General features: G+C 36.6%; 1 protein-coding gene across 2 annotated transcripts in view; it reads right to left on the bottom strand.

Moving 5' to 3' along the window:
- The window catches only part of PIK3C3 (phosphatidylinositol 3-kinase catalytic subunit type 3), a 74,883-nt gene extending 55,117 nt beyond the window's left edge, over window positions 1–19,766 (bottom strand). The window contains exons 1-7 of one of the 2 annotated variants that reach the window (XM_062599139.1): window positions 19,570–19,766; window positions 17,734–17,922; window positions 17,114–17,257; window positions 15,424–15,553; window positions 7,836–7,922; window positions 6,209–6,304; window positions 217–288 (exon numbers count right to left, since the gene is read on the bottom strand). In XM_062599139.1, the coding sequence (XP_062455123.1) occupies window positions 217–288; window positions 6,209–6,304; window positions 7,836–7,922; window positions 15,424–15,553; window positions 17,114–17,257; window positions 17,734–17,922; window positions 19,570–19,637 (786 nt within the window). In that variant the 5' untranslated portion in view covers window positions 19,638–19,766. The remainder of the gene's footprint in view (window positions 1–216; window positions 289–6,208; window positions 6,305–7,835; window positions 7,923–15,423; window positions 15,554–17,113; window positions 17,258–17,733; window positions 17,923–19,569) is intronic. The other variant, XM_062599141.1, reaches the window with a different exon arrangement.
- Between the last annotated feature and the right edge of the window lie 1,570 nt (window positions 19,767–21,336).

The raw sequence follows: 21,336 nt of genomic DNA, 5'->3' as shown, positions 1-21,336 counted from the left end.
AAGGAGACAAAACATTATGTGTTAAGTCAATTATTACACATTAATCTAGAAGAAAAAAAAGTTAAACCCGCTGATATCTTTTAAATGGTGAAATATATCTTTCCACTGTGATTTTAGACTATCACAAACAACAACACAGTCAAGCTTTCATCATTATTTATGAAAAATTCTCAGAAATACAACAATATGGATTGCATTACATGTACCATTACTTACCATAGACATCTGGGGGTCTGGAATCTTAACAATTTCAGAACTTGTTAAAATTGGAGAAGACTCATCACCATCCTGAATAACAAGTCAAAGGTACATTAGACATGTTGTGTTTTGAGAAAATTTTACCATTATCATTACATATGTGTTCCAGAAGTACAAAGAAATAACAGGGTCCAGTTTTCACTGAATTCAAATCATTTTCAAGGAACAGCAGCCACATCACAAAACTGAAAACTTCTTAAAACAGTATAACACAAAGGCTCTCCAAAATGCAGCTGAATTTGAGAAAATAATACATGTACCTATCAATTGCAGGTTCAACGTAGGATGTCACACTTCTGGGAATTCTGATGTTGCACATCTGCAACACTAAGACAGAAGCCTGACAGATTTTCAACAGGTAATCTAGTCCTGCTGTTGAGTGACTAGTGGGAGAAGTCACAGGTTTCCTGTTTGAATCAGGCAGGAGGAGAAGGGAGGGGGACAAAACAAAATGGAAAAAGAAACCCACAAAAATCTACAAAACACTACCACAAGACAAAAATAAATAAAATAAAATAAAAAGTAGCAACGTTGTTCCTCTTTTCCAGCAGTTTTTGTCTTATTCTAGGAATGCAATCAAGCATTACTTGACATGACCTACAGAATGGTTAATTCAAAAGACTATAAAAAAAGCAAAAAAAACCAAAAAAAACCCAAAACACAGTATAATACGCTCTCCGTAAGTCTCAAGTTTGTTATCGTTTATTTTAGAATAATTTTCAGGAGTGCATCCTCATAAAACGATTCAATGCCAGCTCAGTCCAATAGGACATGTGGTAGAAATTCCAAAGATTAAACTTCAGTTTAATTGAGCCCAATTTTCAAAGGCAACTAGGTACTAAAGATACAAATCATGTGCCTGCTGGAATTATTTTCCGAAGCACCTACTCTACATTTTTACCTTTGAAAATTCAGCCCAGAGGATTTAATCAATAGGCTACTGTAAACACTGAGTCTTCCCACTAACTTCAACATCAGATCTTAGAGCAGATCTCTAATCTTCAAAGTGTCAGCTCTTGGTACAGTTTCCAGAGAAATCAAGAATGTGTATGGAGAAGGAAAAGAACTGGTAGAACTGGTACAGATATGCAGCTTTAATTGAGAAATTATTGAAAAAATGTAGAGGTTAGCTAGTTAAGAGATGCTTAGTAGTCCACTCAAATGAGAAATACACTGACAGATTATCTTTAAAACACATCAACACAACAAATACAAAAGCACAGTGATTCTACCAAACATTTACTCCACAGGAAACTATTTCATCTTCATTTAATGTTAAAGTAAAATATACAATACATATACATAAATAGAAGTAAGAGTTTTCATTTTAAGAGAAACTAGCATTTCAACTGAATTAAGAACACAAATTTTTGAAATATCAAGATTTCTCTCTAAAACAGAAGTTTTAAGCTAAATTACTCTGGTTTCCCAGGTTTTCTTCCCCCTACTTTCCCTTCCCTTCCCCTTTTTCCTCCTCCTTTGCTTTTCCAATCACATGCCTCAGTCAGGGTGGCTTTGCTTTTCTACTTTTCAGACATAACTTTCAAAGTAGTGAAGAGCTATAGTAAGGGGGAAAAAAGAGATCACCAATAATAAGGCACAGGAATTAACTAATTAAAATTAAATTAATTAAAATCACCCTGGAAAAAAGACAAATGACGACATATTAAGGAATGATATTTGGCAGGCGGAATCCCTTCCCCCGGAATAAACTAGTTTGATGACAAGAGATGACATAGAAATCCGGTAGAAATCAATCTACAAATGGATTGTTTTCTCAATCAAGCTGTAGCAAGGCTACAAACTGACCTTTATAAAACAACGGACAAATAAAAAAGCCCCAGTGACAAGGTTCCACTCAGAGCTTGGACCCTTGACATAAAAGCTCTGCACAAAAACCTTGACAAAAGAATGGATTCAGGAGCAATTAATAAATGTTCAAACTCCTACTGAAGCATTTAAGACATGCATATGCTGTGTGGATTCTCTGATAAATAACAATGCCCTTTCCACTGCATCTTTCCCCCAGTAAAAATGTTCAGATAAGGGAAAGGAGTTTTACAATGCTTTTAAGCTTGTAAAAACGGGGTACCTACCGTGCAAACAGAAGCACATGATCATGATCACTAATTCAAAACTTACTAGTATTAGAATGACAAATAAGCTTTGGTTACTTACAAAACTAAACTAAACAAGAGCCATAGCTTTTCAGCGTACGTATATGACATCCTCTAAAATCAAGATTAGTGATTTTTTTTCACAAGATTAGTGTTAAAAGAATGAATTCTAAACTGTTGACATGTCACTTTTTCTTTACATTTCAAAAGGAGTATTATGACCAGTGTTCTTTAAACCCCTCTCTTCAAATGCAGTTACATTATGTTGAAGCATCAAACCGAGAGGCCCTAGTTATTTGAGCTGAGATTCTGGGAAAACTTTGTTCCTGTTTCATTGCTTTAGAATAAAGCCTGAAACTTCAGCCAAAATTTACTATGAAACCCAGCTATAAAACCCAGCTGTGCCAAAACTTTCATAGGTCAAATTATGTTGGGAGTTGACACTGAGCATTTTCAGAATACACTATTTTGCGACAGCCTCAGTAAGACAGTATATCGTTAGTTTGCCAGTGAAGAGAGTCAGTAGTTTTATTTACCTTCCAATTAGGTAAACATGCAACACTAACTCTGTCATACTTGCAGAACATTGCATGTATCATTGTGATCCTGAACGTACAAATGTACTAAGTCATACCAAAGCCTGAAGGTGTATTTAAATCAGCACCTGAATTTGGTCAGGTATATGCTTTAGTTTATGCCACAGAAGTCTTGGAGAACATGTAATATGCTCCAACTGCTAGCAGTTATTCAGCTCATGGGACCTGATTAGAGCTAGCCTGAAGTACACAGGCGTAGCACAGATACGAGGCCTTCAGCAACAGCTTTCTCACTCTGCAAAGCTTCTTGATAACAAAGACATAGCCAGAGATGACCTGCTGTTTGGCCAGAGGGAAAAAAAAATAATATCAAGAATAAGCATACAGCATCAATTTGCTTTAGAGGGATTGCACTACATTAAATTCAGTGTATGTAAATTTATGTAAATATTAGTCACGTTAAAAAAAGTCAAAGTTTGCAGAATGTTCTGGATCAGCGAGATTCTGATGTACTTTCCTGAAAATTACTCTCATTTATACAATTAAAAAAAGGTTCTACTTAACTCATTCTTTAGTCAAAAAGATCATTTCAAGTAACACCAAAGGAATCCAACTTCTTGCATTCAAAGCTTAATAGACACCCAATCCTGCTAATTTTTTATTTCTCTTTCTTTTCTTGAAGTTATGAAAAGGGTATCTCTGATAATGAGATTAAAAAAAAAATGGATGCAGCAGTGCAATCACTTTATTCAAATAGTAGTTTTCACCCAAAACTCACACAAGATGAAAAACGTTGGTGATATTTGTACTTGGAAGTTCACAGCAACATTTTGCCTAACTGCAGAATCAGAAGTGATGCTCTTGCCACATGTCATTTGCTATCCTTTAAATCATGAATGCTGTATTAAAACTAAGTTAATAGAGAATATGGAACTTCACATTACTGAAACTGAGAACCGAGCCAAAGAATCTCAAATTTTACTGGCTAGTTTTTAACAGGCTAGTTCTTCGTAAACACCAGAAAACATTTATCAACAGAACTGCGACAAGTAATCTTTGCTTTGACTATTAGTCACAGACAAGTGACAAAAGAAAATGCAGTTTCATTAGATTCAATGTACTGGATTGGTGATGCTGGTGTATTCTGTACACTGTAATTGGAAGTACGACAAAACTGAGAAGACAGGCACTAATTTACGTACCATTTTCTACCACTGCCAGAAAACAGTCAAGAACTTGTTGAAAAGCTACTTGATATCAACAAATCCCTCAAGCTGCAGTTACTTATGGTTTTAGTACGTACTATTACACATTCAATTATTTTATTGCCACACAGAGCACCCTATAGTTTTTTGTTCCATGCACTTTTAATGAGCTTCAGTAACAGATGTCAAGAAATACAGGTATTTGAAGCCTGAATCTCCTTATCCTCAACTTCTACACCTGGAAAAAACATACTGAAAACTGTAAGAGCATACTGTGTTCACATCAGGAGTAATTCCTCTTTATTGGTAGGTTTCTGGAGGGGAAGAAAATATTTTTAGGAACATATGTTGAAATATGAAGAGAGTCAAGCGACATGTTAGACATGCTCATCAGTTTGTATCCGTGAAAAGAACAGAATAGTCTAATTTAAAGCTATTACTACAATACAGCAACATTGTTTAGTAAAATGTTTCAATACTTTGATCGTGTTCCATCTCAATTGCCAGAAAATACTTCCCTGATTTCCACAGTAGCAAGTAAATTTTAAGTTATCTTACTATCAAAAAAAATCCATTGTGTTACAAATCCAAATGAAACCTGGAATATGCCAAATTTCCCTAAAAAACAATTTAACTGGTTCCAGGGTAAGCCTATAGAAATACTATGAAACAAGCTATTCTACAGGTAAAAAGACAAAATAGATACATCTAAAGTTAGTGCCTTTGATCTCAATAGTACTCCACCCTATCATCATCATCATCATCTACCTTCTTTCTCTTGCCCATATAGCTGGATTACTCAGCAAATTTCTGAATTCTTATGGCTCTAAATATGCTGAAGACTCTAAGAGGTAATTTCTGTCAAATGTTTTTTTTTTTTTTTTTGAAACCGAGTTACAGACGTACTGCTTTTTCCATTTTGGTGGATCTCTGTGTGGCACAGGTCCACTAAAATATTGATTATGCCTTTCAAAGTCACCTTTATGTCTGTTAAGCTCATTATCAATCTTTCTTTCCACTAGATTTGAACTCTTAAAAGCACTGAAGGCACTCAGTATATATGTATTCTATACTAGAAGGTATAATCCTATTCTATACTGGAAAGTGTAACAAGAAATCCTGTAGCAATCCTCTCGTATAAACTGCACATCCCCTTGGAAAAATTCAAGGATTTTTCAACTGCTAAATAATTTAACCATTTTGCTGATACTACATGACAGCTTGATGCACCTCTTAAACATTTCACTGCAATTGTATCGTCTGATCTAAAGATCCTGTAGCATCTTTTTCATTTTTAAAGATTGCTTTTTCAAGCCTATAATTTTCTTGATACTTCAGAACGACATAGTTAAAAAGCAAGTAGTGAATGAAACATCCATTTTGATGGAGAAAGTATTAAGCTATAATCAATACAGAAGAACAAACTGACAAAGTCCTATTACACATACTGAAAACACACACCTGTTTTTCACCCTTGGCATCTAAACTTGTATGCGCATTTTACATGTGAGAATATTAAAAGTTACCAATTTCAGAGACTGCTTTGGAGACTGCTGTTTACTATACAGCAAGAGAAAAGAAACAAGACATCCTAATTCAAAGTGTTTTTTTTTTTTTAATGATTTTTAAAGTATCTTCAGCATGAAAAAGTAAACTTTTATATTCGTGCATGTTAGGGAAAAAAAAAAAAAAAAACACTCACCAGCACAGCTCCCCTGAAAAGTCTTGGTAAATTATCTTTTATAATGTCACCAGTGAATATAGGTACATTTCTTTCTGATACAAGACATTTTCACATAAAGCTACTCTGAAAGTACTGCTGGATGACTGAAGAAACAATAAATCAGAAAGGTTTTTTTTAATCATTTACCCTTATTAAATTCTGTAATTTTGAATCGCAGTACATGAATGGTTGACTTCTGTAATCTTTTTGCATCTATAGCATTTGATTTATATGTACGTGAACAGCTGTCACTGACAGCTGTCTACTGTTATACTGCAGCTGAGTATTTCACCTCAGGGGAAAAACCTGTCAGTTTTAGGTGCAAATGTTACTTTTTAAAGAAGATCAAAAAACCATCAAGGCACATACCTTTTCATAGTAAACTATTCCATATTCTTTGTCATCACACTTGACACAGCGAAACTCAATCATCAGGTACATAAAATTAGAACTTCGTTTTTCCCTCTGAAAAGAGAACCATCACAGATGTGTATCATATATTAAAGAGCAAACAATCATCAGATTTCTCAGTACAGCAATTATTCAATTTCTTTTGTGGTGTAATCAATAAGTTATCAGTTGTTGGAGTCATTATTCAGGTAATCATCTGATAACACTACTTAAAACACTACCACTTTTTTCCTGACATTCTTATGGCAATTCACACTTCATGATAAATACCACTATGTAAAAGATAAAAGCATACTGCCTTCTTCAATGCCCTTAAGTTTGTGGGCCTAAAGGTCTGAAAAAAATGTAAAGAATAATAATGAGCTGACAGCAGTCTTCTTCCCCTTCCCTTTCCTTTTTTAAATAATTATACACAATTATGGATCCCACTAGGGAATATTTAGGAGTAAAAAAAAAAAATGACATGAGAAACACTATTTTAGATAAAACAATGAAAAAGACAAATTTAACTTAGACTATGAGGTATTAAATTTGCAGCTCACTGATTTGCAGAGGAAGATTTGCTCAATGTATACATTTTTAATTGCTTAAAAGAAAATATGTTTTAGAAATTTGAAAGAAAGGAATTATACATAATCACTACCAGTAACACATATTCACTAAAAGAAAATAATAATAATATGCATGCCCTTTAATGACAAGCAATTCAGGTTCATTTTGTGCATCAATGATGGATCAGACTTTCTAAAACAAGCAAACTTTTTCTGTATTTAAAGTACAGTTCTAGGAATCAGAAGCACTGAATTTTACATACACAGCAGGTCTGGGAACAACACCAAGAGCTTGGAAAAAATAGCTTCTTATAAGAAGGTAAAGAGGATAAAAGAAATCCATATTTCCAATAGGAATATGCTTCACAAGTGGTTATAAAAAGACCTATGTAAATGTTAAAGGATTTGATTCCTAGAGGTCTAACCATAAATAAGTCAAATAAAATAAATTCTCAGAATGCCAAGCAGAAAACAAAGGAGTTCTGTTAAGCAAGATAAACAGACAACAATTTGGGTTTGTTCAATGAAGGTAAAACTTCATTCAGGAATAAAATCCTAGGAATTATTATTATTTTTTAATATAAGTAAACAAATTCTGTAAGTATTTTCCCTCCAGTATTCCAAAGAACATCAATTGAAACAAAGTTCAACCTTAGAGAACACATCTAAATTCAAGGCACAGTCTGTACGAGTTGAAAGTTTCCCATCACAGCCTAAATCATAAAGTTCAGTTAGTTATACGTAAGAGCATTTGTTCCAAACTATCCCAGCACACGCATTAATTCTCTCTTCTCTGATCAAGTTCATTGAAATATTGAAGTTGACAACTGATAAGACAGCTGTCTATTCTCCTTTTTGCCAAAGTCCAGTCAACTTTGGAAACTTAAAAGAACTATTTGTCCTTTTCATGTATACACTAGAGGTTGAAGAAGAAATAGGACAAGTGCTTTGAGTTACAGTCTTCTAAACAAGCCAAGGTTTCCACATTAGTAAGATCCAAAAACCCATTACAAATCTGACATATGATGACCTACCTCATTGATCATTTCTATTTCTCTAAAAGTTAGTCTGTCCAGCCAATCCACTTTTACCATGTGACCCTGTCGATGAGACTTGGTGAGCTGCCAACGAAATATACAGTGATAATATTTAGATTGCTGTGATTAAGTGAAAGGACATCAAATCAAAGTCATAATTTTACAGGGACATTAACATATAAAGTCTGGAAAAAAATGAATTGGAAAAACTGCTTTTACATTACACAATGTAGACCCTCACAAACAGCTAAGCTATGCCATAAATATACTTCTAATACCTAAAACATCAATCAGGGCAAAAAATAAAACCACATTTCATTTTTGAATCTCTAACATACTAAAATAGGATCCTATTTTTTAAGGAGTCACACACGTAAAATTGTTTTTTTCCCCCCTAACTTACTGTATTTCATACAACAAAATTTACAAAGTCAAAAATAAACAGAAGGTATTTAAAAAAAATAAAAATGCACACTGCTGTTCCATGCACAACTTGTCTACCATGACCCTCAAGTCCTCTGCAAAATTGCTTTCCAGCCCATCAGCTCCCAGTCTGTATTGACATAAGGTTATTCCTCCCCAGGTGAAAACCTGGCATTTCCGTTTGTTGAATTCCATGAGATTCCTGTTGGCCCATTTCTCCTGCCTGTTGAGGTCCCTCTGAACGACACCACAACCATTAGCTTTGCAAACTGCTGAGGGTGCGTTCCATCCCATCGTCCAGGTCATTAACGAAGACGTTAAACAGTATTGGCCCCAGTGTTAACCCTTGGAATATACCACTAATGACAGGCCTCCACTTGGACTTCATGCTGCTGGGCACAACTTGGCAAGTCAGCGGACTTTCAGTCCAATTACTTACCCTCTTAGTACTTCATTCTCATTTTGCTTTTCTGCTGCAAGTTATCTTTCCTAGTATAATAGGTCTGTTCCCTACTCTCTTTCAATTGCAAATATATTCTTCCTCCCTACTCCCCTTACCATTTTACTATTTCCAGTCAATTCATACAGAACCACCAACTAGTTACTATTTTCCACAACAGCAACATTGTTTCATCTTCTATTAGATCCAGAACTATTACTATGAGCTAGAAAAGGCTGTTCAGCAACATAAAGGAAGTCTTAGCTTCAGTGCACAACGATTGTATCATCTTGAATAACGGCATAACCTCAAGAACAACAGCAATCAGATGGGAGTAAGAGTTACAACAGAGATTGTGAAAGATAGCAAACCTTTCACCTAGAGACCTTAAAAGTGAAATATGAAAAAAGGTAAAAAGGCTTGAACAATGAACAGAAACTCGCCGGGGGGGGGGGGGGGGCGGTGGTGCAAACATTAATAAAAATAAATGCAAGTAACTGACAATAGGAAAAATTTTTTTCTTCCTCAAAAGCCTTTTAAGATTTGCCACGTAAGTTTGCACTGTTTAGCGGATGCTAGAGCAAATACTTATTTGCGTCTACTCTAAAATAAACTAAACATACCAAAAGAAAAGTACAGACTTAAACATATCTAAAAGGATGGCAAAGTCAAAACATTGTGAAGCCACATAAGTTGAAGTTCATTCTCTTTCTATACACAGAAATACTATATCTAGTTGGTAGAAAGTCTGTACTGTGTATGAAAAGTTGTTTTTCTGTGAAGTTTTCACTTCAGGTATGTAACAGCTGGTCTAGATGTTTTCATTAAAGGCAAAATAGAGTTAAATCTTAATTACAGTAGTAGATGTTAAATTGAAAGAGAAGCTAGTGAACTATCTATAGTTCTTTACTCCTTTTCTGACTTAAGACTCTAGGACTGTATTACAATCATGTATCTTTGTTGACTTACTTCCGATTTACCTGTTGTTTCTCCATCTCACTTGCTAGAAAATAAATGTTTGGGTTCACACTAATCTTAAAGCAAGCAAGCAAACAAATAATCCTTCTGCATGTTTCCCAATGGGTCTAAGCCAACCATGTGAAGTATTTATGTTACCCTAGCTTTTACAGTTTAATCAGTAACTCAGTGTTAAGGTAATACGACATAACAGTAAAAATAAAAATAAAATTATCTCAGCTTCCTCAAAAGACTGGAGAAAAACTTCATCCTCTTCTGTAGCCTCTAAAGATAGAAAGAGTTCGGATCATTTTTGTAGGCTTAAAAAAAAAGAAAGAAAGAAAGAAAGAAAGAAAGAAATTCAGTATTGCATGTGATTTCATTTTCACATGACTTAAAGACCCCCCTCACTCGACTTTGGACAAACAGATTATTGGTTGCTTCTTACTGATTTCTTCCAGGCCAGCTTTATAAACATCTGAAAATATAAGAAAAGCTGAAGTGTACAAGCTGTTCTCTGATATCACAAAAAAAGTGTTTTTTTTTTTTTTTAAAAAAAGCTACTGTGAGAAAATAGATTAACACTGCACCCAGTAGTACTGCTTCATCGTTCTCACTCAAACTGTCAGTGAACTGTGTCTCAGCAATCAAGGTCCACACATCATTGCACCTGCACCCTACAACAATTTCTGCCTAGCAAAGATGACTCAGGCCAAACAAATCCCACACAGATATACTTTGAAAACAGTATGAAATACATGTCCAGGTCTGGATCCTGATAGGTCTGTGCAGTACATACAGGATGTAAATTCACAGAAAACTAAGCTTCAGAAATTGTACGCTGTAGAATCAAATAGATTCTTACATCTCCTGGACACAACACCGGTGTAACAGACAAATATTGTCTAGTTTCCAGAAGACTCCAAACAACCATTAAAACTAGTAATTAAGTTAAATTTCAGTGTTCTGCAGCCTCTCTGCAGGTGCTCTTGTTATTTCTCATTACCCACTACTGATAAAATGAAGTATGTGTCATTCCCTACAATACTATGGGAGCCATTAAAGCCCAATGAGCCTGTTAAAGATAAACTGGCAAGCATTTATCCTTCTCCTTTAATGCCTTAATCAACTGCCCTTTAATGTCTAACAACAGATAGTCTTGCTTGTTTGCTATTCACACAGCAACTTTTTTTTTTATTTCAAAAGACAAGGAAAATAGACAGAACTTATTTGCTTCCCTAGTTAGAGTAAAATTTTGCATTATAGTCTAACAGGTTCCTAACTTCCAAGTCCAAACAAGAATCCCAATTGATTTAATATTCTTGGAAACACAATTTAAGGTAGAATTAGTTGGAATACAATACAGCCCTTGCAGTGACCTTTCCCTTCAAGATTGAAGTTAAATCTTAAATTGCTTTGAGCAGTAGAATCAATAGCTGAAGTATAAAAATTTCCACTGAATATTAATCTTTGTTTGCAGAATTTAAACTATACCAGAAACCTAGAATCAGAAAAATTGAATTATACAACATACTTGTAAAGTGAACAAATACTGGTATTGAGAGCTGAATGCCATGCTTGCTTTCCTAAGTAAAGCAGTCACAATTTGACAAGTAGTTAAAGAGCTCTTCAGTTGGGAGGGAAAATTCTATCTTTTTTTTAATATCATTTCCAGATATTCAATAAACAGGCCATTTTAAGAAGGGCCAAGTAGTAAACAGGACTCAGTGGTCTTCGTCTGAAACTCTTTCCATGAAAGACAGAAACATCACCTCATGACGATGAGATTGTTTGCCTAAGGCAGCTGATTGGCCTAACTTTTTTTTTCAAGCTCTAGACCCCAGTAATGCTTTATGGAAGTAATACGATGTGATGTATCATAAACTTCCAAGGATCACTGCAGCCTGTAATAACTACTTAATTCCACTTAGTATATAGTTTATTTCTAGTAAAGTCTGAACTAATAATTTTCTACAGTATTTATCTGCTAAATGGAATTATGGAATAGAAAATCCTGTATAGAAGAGCTAATCTTCAGATTAGCTTGAGACTTAAACAGTACAAAATGAAAAGGAAGAAAAAAAAAAGGAAGAAAAAAATAATCCTGACTAACATTTCAGAATGGTGGATGTAACCTAAGCACAGAAACCAGAAAAATAGTTTTCAGGTTCTTTTAACTTACCAGTAGGATTGCAAAAAGGACCAGAACAGAGTTTTGTAATTTTGTGTTATATTCTACAGCTAGTTCATCATATTCTGTCTCACCAGTATTAGTGCAGTGTGTACTCTGTCTGTGCTAACAGAATCACACAAGACTTGCCTTTACCTCATGTATTAATTCATAATATATTCTAATGCTAAAGAACCAGCAGCAAGTGGCTATAACCATGCAGTGTGGATTCCATCACTTCCATCTTTGCATATATCCTGTCTACTTTATGAGAAAGGCCTTTCCACCCTCAGCAACCAAAAGGTTCTTCATCCTCATGCATACATCATTTCAGCCATATCTAGATTACTTCTTACTGTTTTTTTTTGTTGTTTTTGTTAACCTAAAAACAAATATATTTTTTCTTACTCAGACTAGCTCTTTTACTTCCACTCTTTGGAACCAACACATCATGTTGTGTTGGAATACCACATAAACATCATTCATACAAAGCTTCAGAATCAAACCTATCAAAGCCTTGGCAATAAAATATTATTTAAATTGTGTTTGTCACAAATTACTATTAATTTTCTTTTTCACTGCGCTAGAGAATAAAAGAAAGTCATTCCATGCGTTTTAAAGCAAAAGATATTAGTCTCTTAAACCTAGTTATGAGTAACTAATGTGTCAACTAGTTACACCTGCATACAAGGCCCTGATCTGTAGGCATATATATACACACACAAAGAACTGTTCGATTAGATTCGTATTTAAAGCTTAAAATAACAGAAAACTTAGTATCTAAAGAGATGTCTTATTTAGTAGCTGAAGCTAAATGCTTCTTTTCCTAAAGAAATACCACCATTGCTCACCAATCTTTTTAGATAATTTCACTCAGCTACCAGAAGGGGTGAAGCAAATGAATGAATCAAAAAAGAACATAGCAGAGTACCTTCTGTTTAAGAGGAATAAATTATTCAATCACTTGTAAGAATAAAAAAAATTGTGATAAAATCTTGATACCATTAATATTTGAGTGTATTAAGACATTCTGCACACTTCCCATTTCATCTGCTTAGCACGGGGGAAAAGAACTAGCATTTACAATAAGCCTAAGGATGTAAAGTCATGGCTTTCACCAGTAGCAAGCTAACAAGCAATTTTAATGTGTTTTGTAATAGTATAACCACATGGCACTTCAACATAAAACGGAGAACTTTCCATGGTTCCAGTTACTTATGAAGGTCACGGATTCCATTGTTTTGACATCTAGTCATTAATTTTTATCTGAATTCCCCATAATAATAAATACCATACCCAAACCTTTTTTCTTTTTCTTTTTTGACACATTTCTGAGTTCTCTCTCACATGGAGAAAAGGTCCTTCATCAAGCTCTTCTAGCAAGCTCTTCTCATAAGATTTATTATCTATAGGACTTTAATTCGGCTTCTGATATTGAACAGTCAGTAACATGACACTTTTACAAACCATAATTCTGTCCAATACACAAACAGGAAAAAATCCTACTAAAACAATAAAAGCCCACCAAATCAATCTTGTATTAATTAGCACCACTCCTTACCTACACTTACATATACCTTCCCATACAGTTGCATCAATAAGCATTAATCAACTGATGAATAAGTTATAGGAAAAATCGAAGCTGACTGTACTCAAACGATAGCTACTGACGAATGACCCACTTGAAATGAAACTCATCTGCTGTGGAAAGAGCTGTGCAAATGAAAGCTTCCATACACACACTTCCCAGAAACCCTATTCAATTTCTCTACCAGCAGCATCTGCGAGTAAAATGTTTTTGTATAAGAACACAACAAAATACCACTGAAAAAAAATCAGACTTGCAGATTTCAGAAATTAGTTTTTCCTAAGACAATTTTCAGAACAGAAGATGGTGACAGTGATACTATTAGTCTTTAAGAGTCATTACCTAGACCTCGCATTTGGGATGCAGAAAAAAAAGCAGAACCATCCTCTTCTCCTCAAGACATTTGAGCAGTCATCTTCCACATGCCAAAAGAACAGGCTAGAACAGACCCACATATTCTGAGACTAAAATAGGCCACTTAAGTTACGCATATTTTTTGAGTTAGGGAGTAGAAGGGAGTGAAGAGAAGGGAAAGTAGAGTAGGGTATGCTCATGCTTGCATTATGGAAACTTGCAGGAAAGGGAAGGCCTACAATCCAACATCTTTGCTCAAAGTTCCACCTTCCCATTCACATCACCATTTGATAAAATACAAGCTACAGAGGATTTTACTACGACCAAGAAACGGGGCAACATAGCTGGCAGATGCAAGTGCATAAAAGCACTATGATCCTCCTCCTAAGATCTTCTCCCTCCCTTTCTCTAACCTAAAGCCTACAGTATATCAGAGCTAAACTTAAGTAGACTATACAAATCAAACCAAGAACATATGCTGACACACTCTTTAGTTTGCATTGACTAACATAAGTTTGCAAAAACAATGCAAAACCAAAGAGTTAAATCAAACATTTCTATAGTTTCATTTCTTTAGAATGCTGTTGGAGTAAAGCTATCAGTCTGAACTCTCAACAAAATCAGTATTAAGTCAAACAATTATAGTCCCTCTCTGCCTAACAAAGAAAGCTATTATGTTGCATCTCAATGTTCTTCTACACCAAGGTTGTCGGTGCTGCTCTTGAAGTTTGCCTTCTTCACTTTATGGTGACCTACCAGCCGCAAATTAGAGGATTATAATGAGTTTCCCAACTCAAGGTGAACTAACCTTAGAAAAGACAGACCTTAAATGAAAGTTAGTTTATTGCAATAATAAATCTCTGAATGAAAAAATGGCCTGGTGCTTTCTTTCACTTCAATTTGCACAAAGGCAAAGAAGAATTAGAAGACCAAAATTAAGATGAAAATACACCAAGTAAGAGGGTTGAACCATTCGGGTTGAGCCATTCAGTAAGATCAGTTAAGTTCACCTGAAGAATCAGGGATATCTTCTAGTCAAACGAAGAGTTCAGAGAACTAGTGTTTATTGATCAATTCCAGAAGTTGTGTTTATAGCCAAAATATGGACTGGCACCAAGCTGCAGAACAGATGATATTATATACAAACACACATTCACAAACCTGAATGAATTAATTCTAATCAAGTTCCTTCTAAAGCAGGTATATTTCATACATGTCTGAGGACAACATCAGATAGTCTTAAACCTAAAGGATGGCTACCAAAGGAAACTGGACTAACTTACCTGCAATTTCTTCATAAGTTATTGTTAAGAGTTCTTACTGAATAAGCTAGCATTTTGGCTTCATGTATCTTCAAGATACAATCGCATTTTTTGTTCTATCCAAAGCATTAGTAGTAACAATGGAATATTGCATATATTAAGAATTCCTTATGCTGTTAATAGTATTCATGTCTCCTTTTAAGTAATACTTCAACAGCAAATGAGTATGATCTAGTTCATTTCTTCATATGAATCCTGTGAAATATTTAACAGTCAAAGGAAGATAATTTTCACATCAGAAAACAACATGTGAAGTGTATCCTCATTAAGTGGACTTCTTCATTAAAAGTGAAAGCAACCTTTAAGATATATGCAAAAACCTTTTCCATTACCTTTGCCAGTCGGCTCATCTGATCTTCAGAAACTGTGCTGCTGGTTCTCCCAGGAGTTTTGGTGGGCTCTGAACCATCAGCTTCTACATTGGGCCAGACTTTCAAATCATGCATTCCTTGACGAAACATACTGCAGGGGGAGGGGGAGGCGGGATTCAGAATCACTTCAGTAAATTGAGAATAATACAGCTGTCAAGAATCAAAGTACAGCAACAGCTGCAAGAAAATGAACTAGCGTTTTTTGCCAAACCTACAGACATACATTGCCGTGCATAATTTAACTGAACTGCAAAAAGGCCTGGCACTTCATGCCCCATATAAACTCCATGTGCCAATAAAAATGAAGGCTAAAAGAAAATGAGTAAATCTAAGATAACTTATCTGGCAAGTAGAAGAAAAATGGGCCATTTCCAAAGTCAGTGGGACAGTACAAACAAACAGAGGACAGAGCTTGACCTTCACAGTTTATTTGTAATGAGGCATAAAGAACACCTATTGACTTACAGATTATAATATTGTGGCTTTATTTCTACCAATCTGCAAAAAATTCAGTGGGAAAAAAAATGTAAGTTTCATTTGAAGGTCAACTGATAAAAAGCAGCTTCCTGAATTTCAAAAAGCAGAAAAAGCCAGGAAAACACACCATCCAATTGAACTGAAACCACGTAATGAACAGAACTTCACCAGGTCACTCACCACATCTCTTCTCCACAAAACCTTGCCCCTTTTGCATGTGTGCACTGATCCCCTTTTAAAAGATACCCCAAGGAATCAAATGCATCACTTTTATCAATGAGAGCTGATCTCAGAGCTGAACTCCCTGACAATTTTAGACAAGTACAACTGAAAGGAACACTTAAAAAAATAGTTATTACAAATGATTAAGTAGTACTGGACTAGAAGGACCACTTAACCTTGAATTCATGCACACACACACATACTTGTGCTTATATATTCCATTTGTTTGCACATTTCACAACAGCATCCTGATATTTAAACATGCACAACTAAGATTAACTGTAAAATTCAGGTCTTTTTCAGGGTCTTCCTGGGCAGCCGGTTCCCATCCAGTGTAGCTGACTGTAGTCAATACAAAATACTCACACTTATCCTTAAACTGCATCTTGTATTTTTTCAGTCCACTCTGCACTTAGTCAAGATCTTTTTAACGTATAGTCAACTTCCAAAATACTAATGTCTTCCAGCTTATTGTTACCACGTTAAGTGAGCCCACTATTTATCATATAGATTAGTAATTCTAAATATTGTAATTTCCTGAATTACATTTTGTTATTTATAAATAACACCACATTAACAGCCTAACTGCAGGCCTATCAAACATATGTTAGGGTATCAGTGCTGAAGTCTACAAATTACAAAAGCATACAACATGAAGTGATCTCAGTACATGCTACCTCAAACCTCAAGCTTTTAGAGATCTAAAAGTAGATTTAAACTTTGGTTTTCCACTAGAGGTGACTTATTTTTCTCCAAACTGTAGCATATATAAAGTTATATTAGAGAAAACAAAAACAAACAAACAAAAAGCATAAGTCATCTACATGTCTGATTTTTTAACATGGCACTATTAACTTAGTGCAAAACAAAACAAAAACACTAACATAACCACCTGGTCTTACTATTCATTTGTGAGGTTCAAATTTGTATCACAAAGGAAAAAGCAGTATACCCATATTTCCCAAAGAGCGAGACTGTTGTTCCTCCCACAGGAACTGCTTTACCCGGTCCATATACATCCCAGATGGTCAGAGCCACTTGTGCATTGCGAGGCAAATCTGGATACTTCACAGGCAGTTTCAGCCATTCATTCCAGCTGCAGAAAAATACTTTTTATTAAACAAGACTTTAAGTTACTCTATATTAGTTTATACAATCCAGGTCCTCCCAAGAATATGAATTTCTAGGCATTTTCTTTCAAGCTTTAACCATTTAAACACTTAAGTGTAGTCCTGAATCTAGTTACATGCACGTATAATTAAAAGGCCAGAGACTTTCACCACTCATCCCCAAGCTCAATCTGTTCCACAACAGCACAAAAACATGCTAGCCCAGGCCCTAAAAGTTACAAGTGAGCCATAATCAAACATGCAATTCAGTGTATTGCTGTTCACCCATTACACAAAAAAAGACTGATTTCTATGTTGTCAGAGATACACTTAACAAACATAAACAGATTTGAAGAAACATTAAGTTATTTGAAGAAGACAACAGAAAACAAACACAGACTTATTTATGTAACCTGATGTCCCAGTAACTAAGAAGTATATGAAATAAAAGGTAGTTACTTACTTCCACCTAGTGCTAAAAGCTTTGTAGGAAGTTCTAACTGGAAGAGCAAGAGGCTTCCCTTCCGCAAACACCTGACAAGTTACATACAGGTCAGAGCAAGTTTCTTGATAAAGTCCAGAGAACTTCAGCATCGGGTCTTCCAAAAGAGCTTTGTAACTCTTTTGCTCTCTTTTCCCTTCCAGACTCCCTCTATAAGGAAAAAAAAAAAAAAAAAAAAAAAAAAAGGAAAAAGAAAAAAGGAGAGAGAAAGAGTTAAGCCTAAATTTAGTTTCTCACAATCACTTTAAAATACTAATGACATTTAATTTTAAATTAGTACTCTGGATATATACATCTCTATATTCAAAGCCTTATTCTACTTTCATAGCTTATATTTAGTTTACCAAGTATTGAAACTATCCGATTACTAGTAATCCAAATATCTGAGACAAACTCAGGTTGTGAGGTGATGAGCAAACGTACATGGCTTTTCTTTTTTAGGAAGAGCAGGAAGAGGAAGGATTACTTGTTTGCCTTTCAAATAGAGATAGTATCTTGCAGTAGAACTTGTACATTCTTAGACAGCACCAAATGTTGCCCTGCTTAGGGCACCTCAACAATGAGATAACTACTGTTATCACTTGTATTTAAAAACAAAGTTTTTAAAAACATTTAAAAACAACAGCATATACTTGCTCTGAATACTGTTCAGAAAAAGGGGGGGGGGGTTCTCATGAGCTTTTTTTTTTTTTTTTTTTTAAAAGAAATACAAAACGTAACTGGCTTGAATGAATCATCTCTCAAATCATCAGCGTATCAGAGCTAAAACTTAAGTAGACTACAAATCAAACATGTTTTCATTAAAGCTCTGCAGCAATTTGCAGAATTTTAGTGTTACATTAAGTAGATGGAATTTCCTCAGACCTCATGGTATCATGATGCACATATCTGCAAAAGATAGTTATGAATATTAAATAACTGTGATTGCACATGGTAAAAAAAAAGAAAAAGGGGGGGGGAGAGATTGCAAGAGGGAAAAAATCATTAAAACAAATCTACCAGCAAAGCAAAATTTAACGTTACCACAAAAAACACTTCAGAGAAGGTTAACAAGTTTCTTGCAAGAAAAGTATTGCACATTCCAGGAGGACACTCACTGCCTTGTAAGCATGCACTCTCCAAAGCACAGGTAACTAATAGCAATATTGTTATTTAGGCACATGCATCTGACCTCCAATTCCAATACCATTTCAAATCCAGATGAAGATAAACAAACTCAAAACAAACCTCCAGCAGTTATGTTTCTAAGGACAGCTTAAACTACCTGTCATAACATCAGCCTATAAGATCTTAGAGCTGTGTTCCTCCTACGAAAATGTAAATATCCCATTGTGCTGACACAGAAAATCCAAACTTTAAGAGAACTGAACCAGCAAATGCTCCACGTTTTGGTGAAATATCGGCTTTAGCAACATCGCTGGCGTGTGCCCGGTGCAGAACCTCAGAGGTTGCGGGATGTGCTTAGGACACAGCACCTGACCGGGAGCAGCTGGTTTGCAAACGACCGTTGCCAACGAGCAGGGGGCAAACGGCCTCCTCAGATCACCCCCTTCCTCTGGCGCGGCCGGGCGAGCCGTAACACCGGCCGCGAAAGCCTGTCAGGGACCTCGGCTCTGGACGGATGATCCTCCTTTGCCTTAAAGCACTGCCCTGCACTCCAGGGTTTAAGGCTACGAGTGTTTTTAATGTGTTTAGAGCTTCCCTCTCCCCTCCCCGGAGGACAGGACCAGGACCGGGCCCCTGCCTACGCTGCGCCCGCCGCCCCCGCCGCGGGCCGCCCCCCTCGCCCACACTCACATCTTCAGCTGCACGTTGATGTCCAGGTCGCAGCTATAAACATAATAAAGCTTCTCGGCCTCGCCCATGGCTGTGGCCGCCTCCCGCCCGCCGCCTCAGTAGCTCCCGCAGCAGCCGGCGGGCATGAGCGCCAGCCCGCTGCAGCCGCTGCGTGGCCCCAGCGCGCCGGCCCGCTCTGAGCATGCGCCGCTGCCGCCATGTTGGCTAAGGGAGGAAGGAACGGAGACGGTAACAGCCCTATACCAAGATGGCTACCAGCCGGCCTCTGTCGAGTGGGCGGCCCCAAGATGGCTGCGCCCGGGTCTCTCTCACCAACATGGCTGTTCCCAGCTGTACGGTACCGCAAGATGGCCGCGCCCATGAGAGACACGGCAAGATGGCCGCACCCTCAGTGCTGCGTGCGAGATGGCGGCGTCTTCCGCCTGAAAGCCAAGATGGCTGGGCCGGGTGGAGGTTTCCTTTGAGGTGGCCAAAGGCTCAAGATCCCTGGCTGCTTCACCTGAGGGAGGACGAGTGCCTGCCCCGTTCCAGGGGGAGAAGGAGCAGAGACCTTCCTGGCCGCAGAAAACACTTCATTGCTTTGCTGTATTTCCCCCCTCGCCAGCCCAGCTGCCGCCACGAAGAGCAGCTGCTGTCCTCATAGTGCCCCTGTAGTGTGCCCCCATGGCGAATTCCAGAAGTTGTGTTTATAGCCAAAATATGGACTGGCACCAACCTGCAGAATAGAAGTGCGACAGCGGCATGTGCCCCTCCGCGTTCGCGTGGACAACAAGAGCTGTTAACGGGCAGCTCAGAGAGGACGTCTTCAGGCAGACCTCTCCTGCGCCGGAGCGCTAGCTGCCTGGGGAGGAGGCTGAACTAGGGGACAAACTCTGATTTAATTAAAGAAAGACCACAAAACTTTTCTTTCTTTTTTTTTTTTTTTTTTTTTTTTTTTTTGGTGGTAGGGAGGTCTTTTTTTGTTCTTCTCCACAACTAGCACATTGGAGAAGTTCATGATCTAGGAACACCTACCATTAAAATGAAGCCTTTGCTCGCCAGTGTTGTGAAGTGGGAGCGTGTCACGGGTGCAAAATGTAATTTAAACTCAGTTGCATCAACAAATTCCTGTACGCAGATGATGTTAAAATAACTCTCCCCCCCCAAAAAAGTGATAATCTTTTATCCAAGAGTCTTCTCTATCTTCATTTGCCACTTTTCTATCATATTTACAATTTCTACAGATTGGATATGTTTTCAATTATTGGGATTAGTATTATCAGTTGAATAATCATACAGTTGATTTCACTGTTACAAGGAAATATTTTAGGCTATTATTCAAGTTCTGTTTAGTTCTCAGGGAAGGGAAAAAACAGACTGAAGACTTCTGAAATAGGCATTTGTTTTTATAAAAGTTTTTAAGTGATGTATTTCCCAACTTTCTCAGATTCTGATGTGTCTAAATAGGTAAATGAGGTCTGTGGGAGGCAAAAGAGGAAAAAAGTTTAGGAAAGACATTTTTGACAATAAGATTGTAAAGAGATGCAATTGCAATCAAAAAATGCCATTTTGTACTACCTTTTCATATTAATAACCTTTCATTTATAAGTTCTCAGATACTGCTGCTATGGGGATCACATCATACAGGCAGACAGCAAGACCCCGTTTTTCACCTAGAAGGATCCTGCTTAATGAACATACCACATATGTCCATGAATCATTGCCTATACTACTGAAACAGGGTCTTGCCTGAGGTATCTATAGCATTGATTACCTGTAGTATCTAGT

Source organism: Rhea pennata, chromosome Z (assembly GCF_028389875.1).
Source record: "Rhea pennata isolate bPtePen1 chromosome Z, bPtePen1.pri, whole genome shotgun sequence".
In the NCBI taxonomy this organism is placed as follows: Eukaryota; Metazoa; Chordata; class Aves; order Rheiformes; family Rheidae; genus Rhea; species Rhea pennata.
This window is presented reverse-complemented; position numbering and strand designations above follow the sequence as displayed.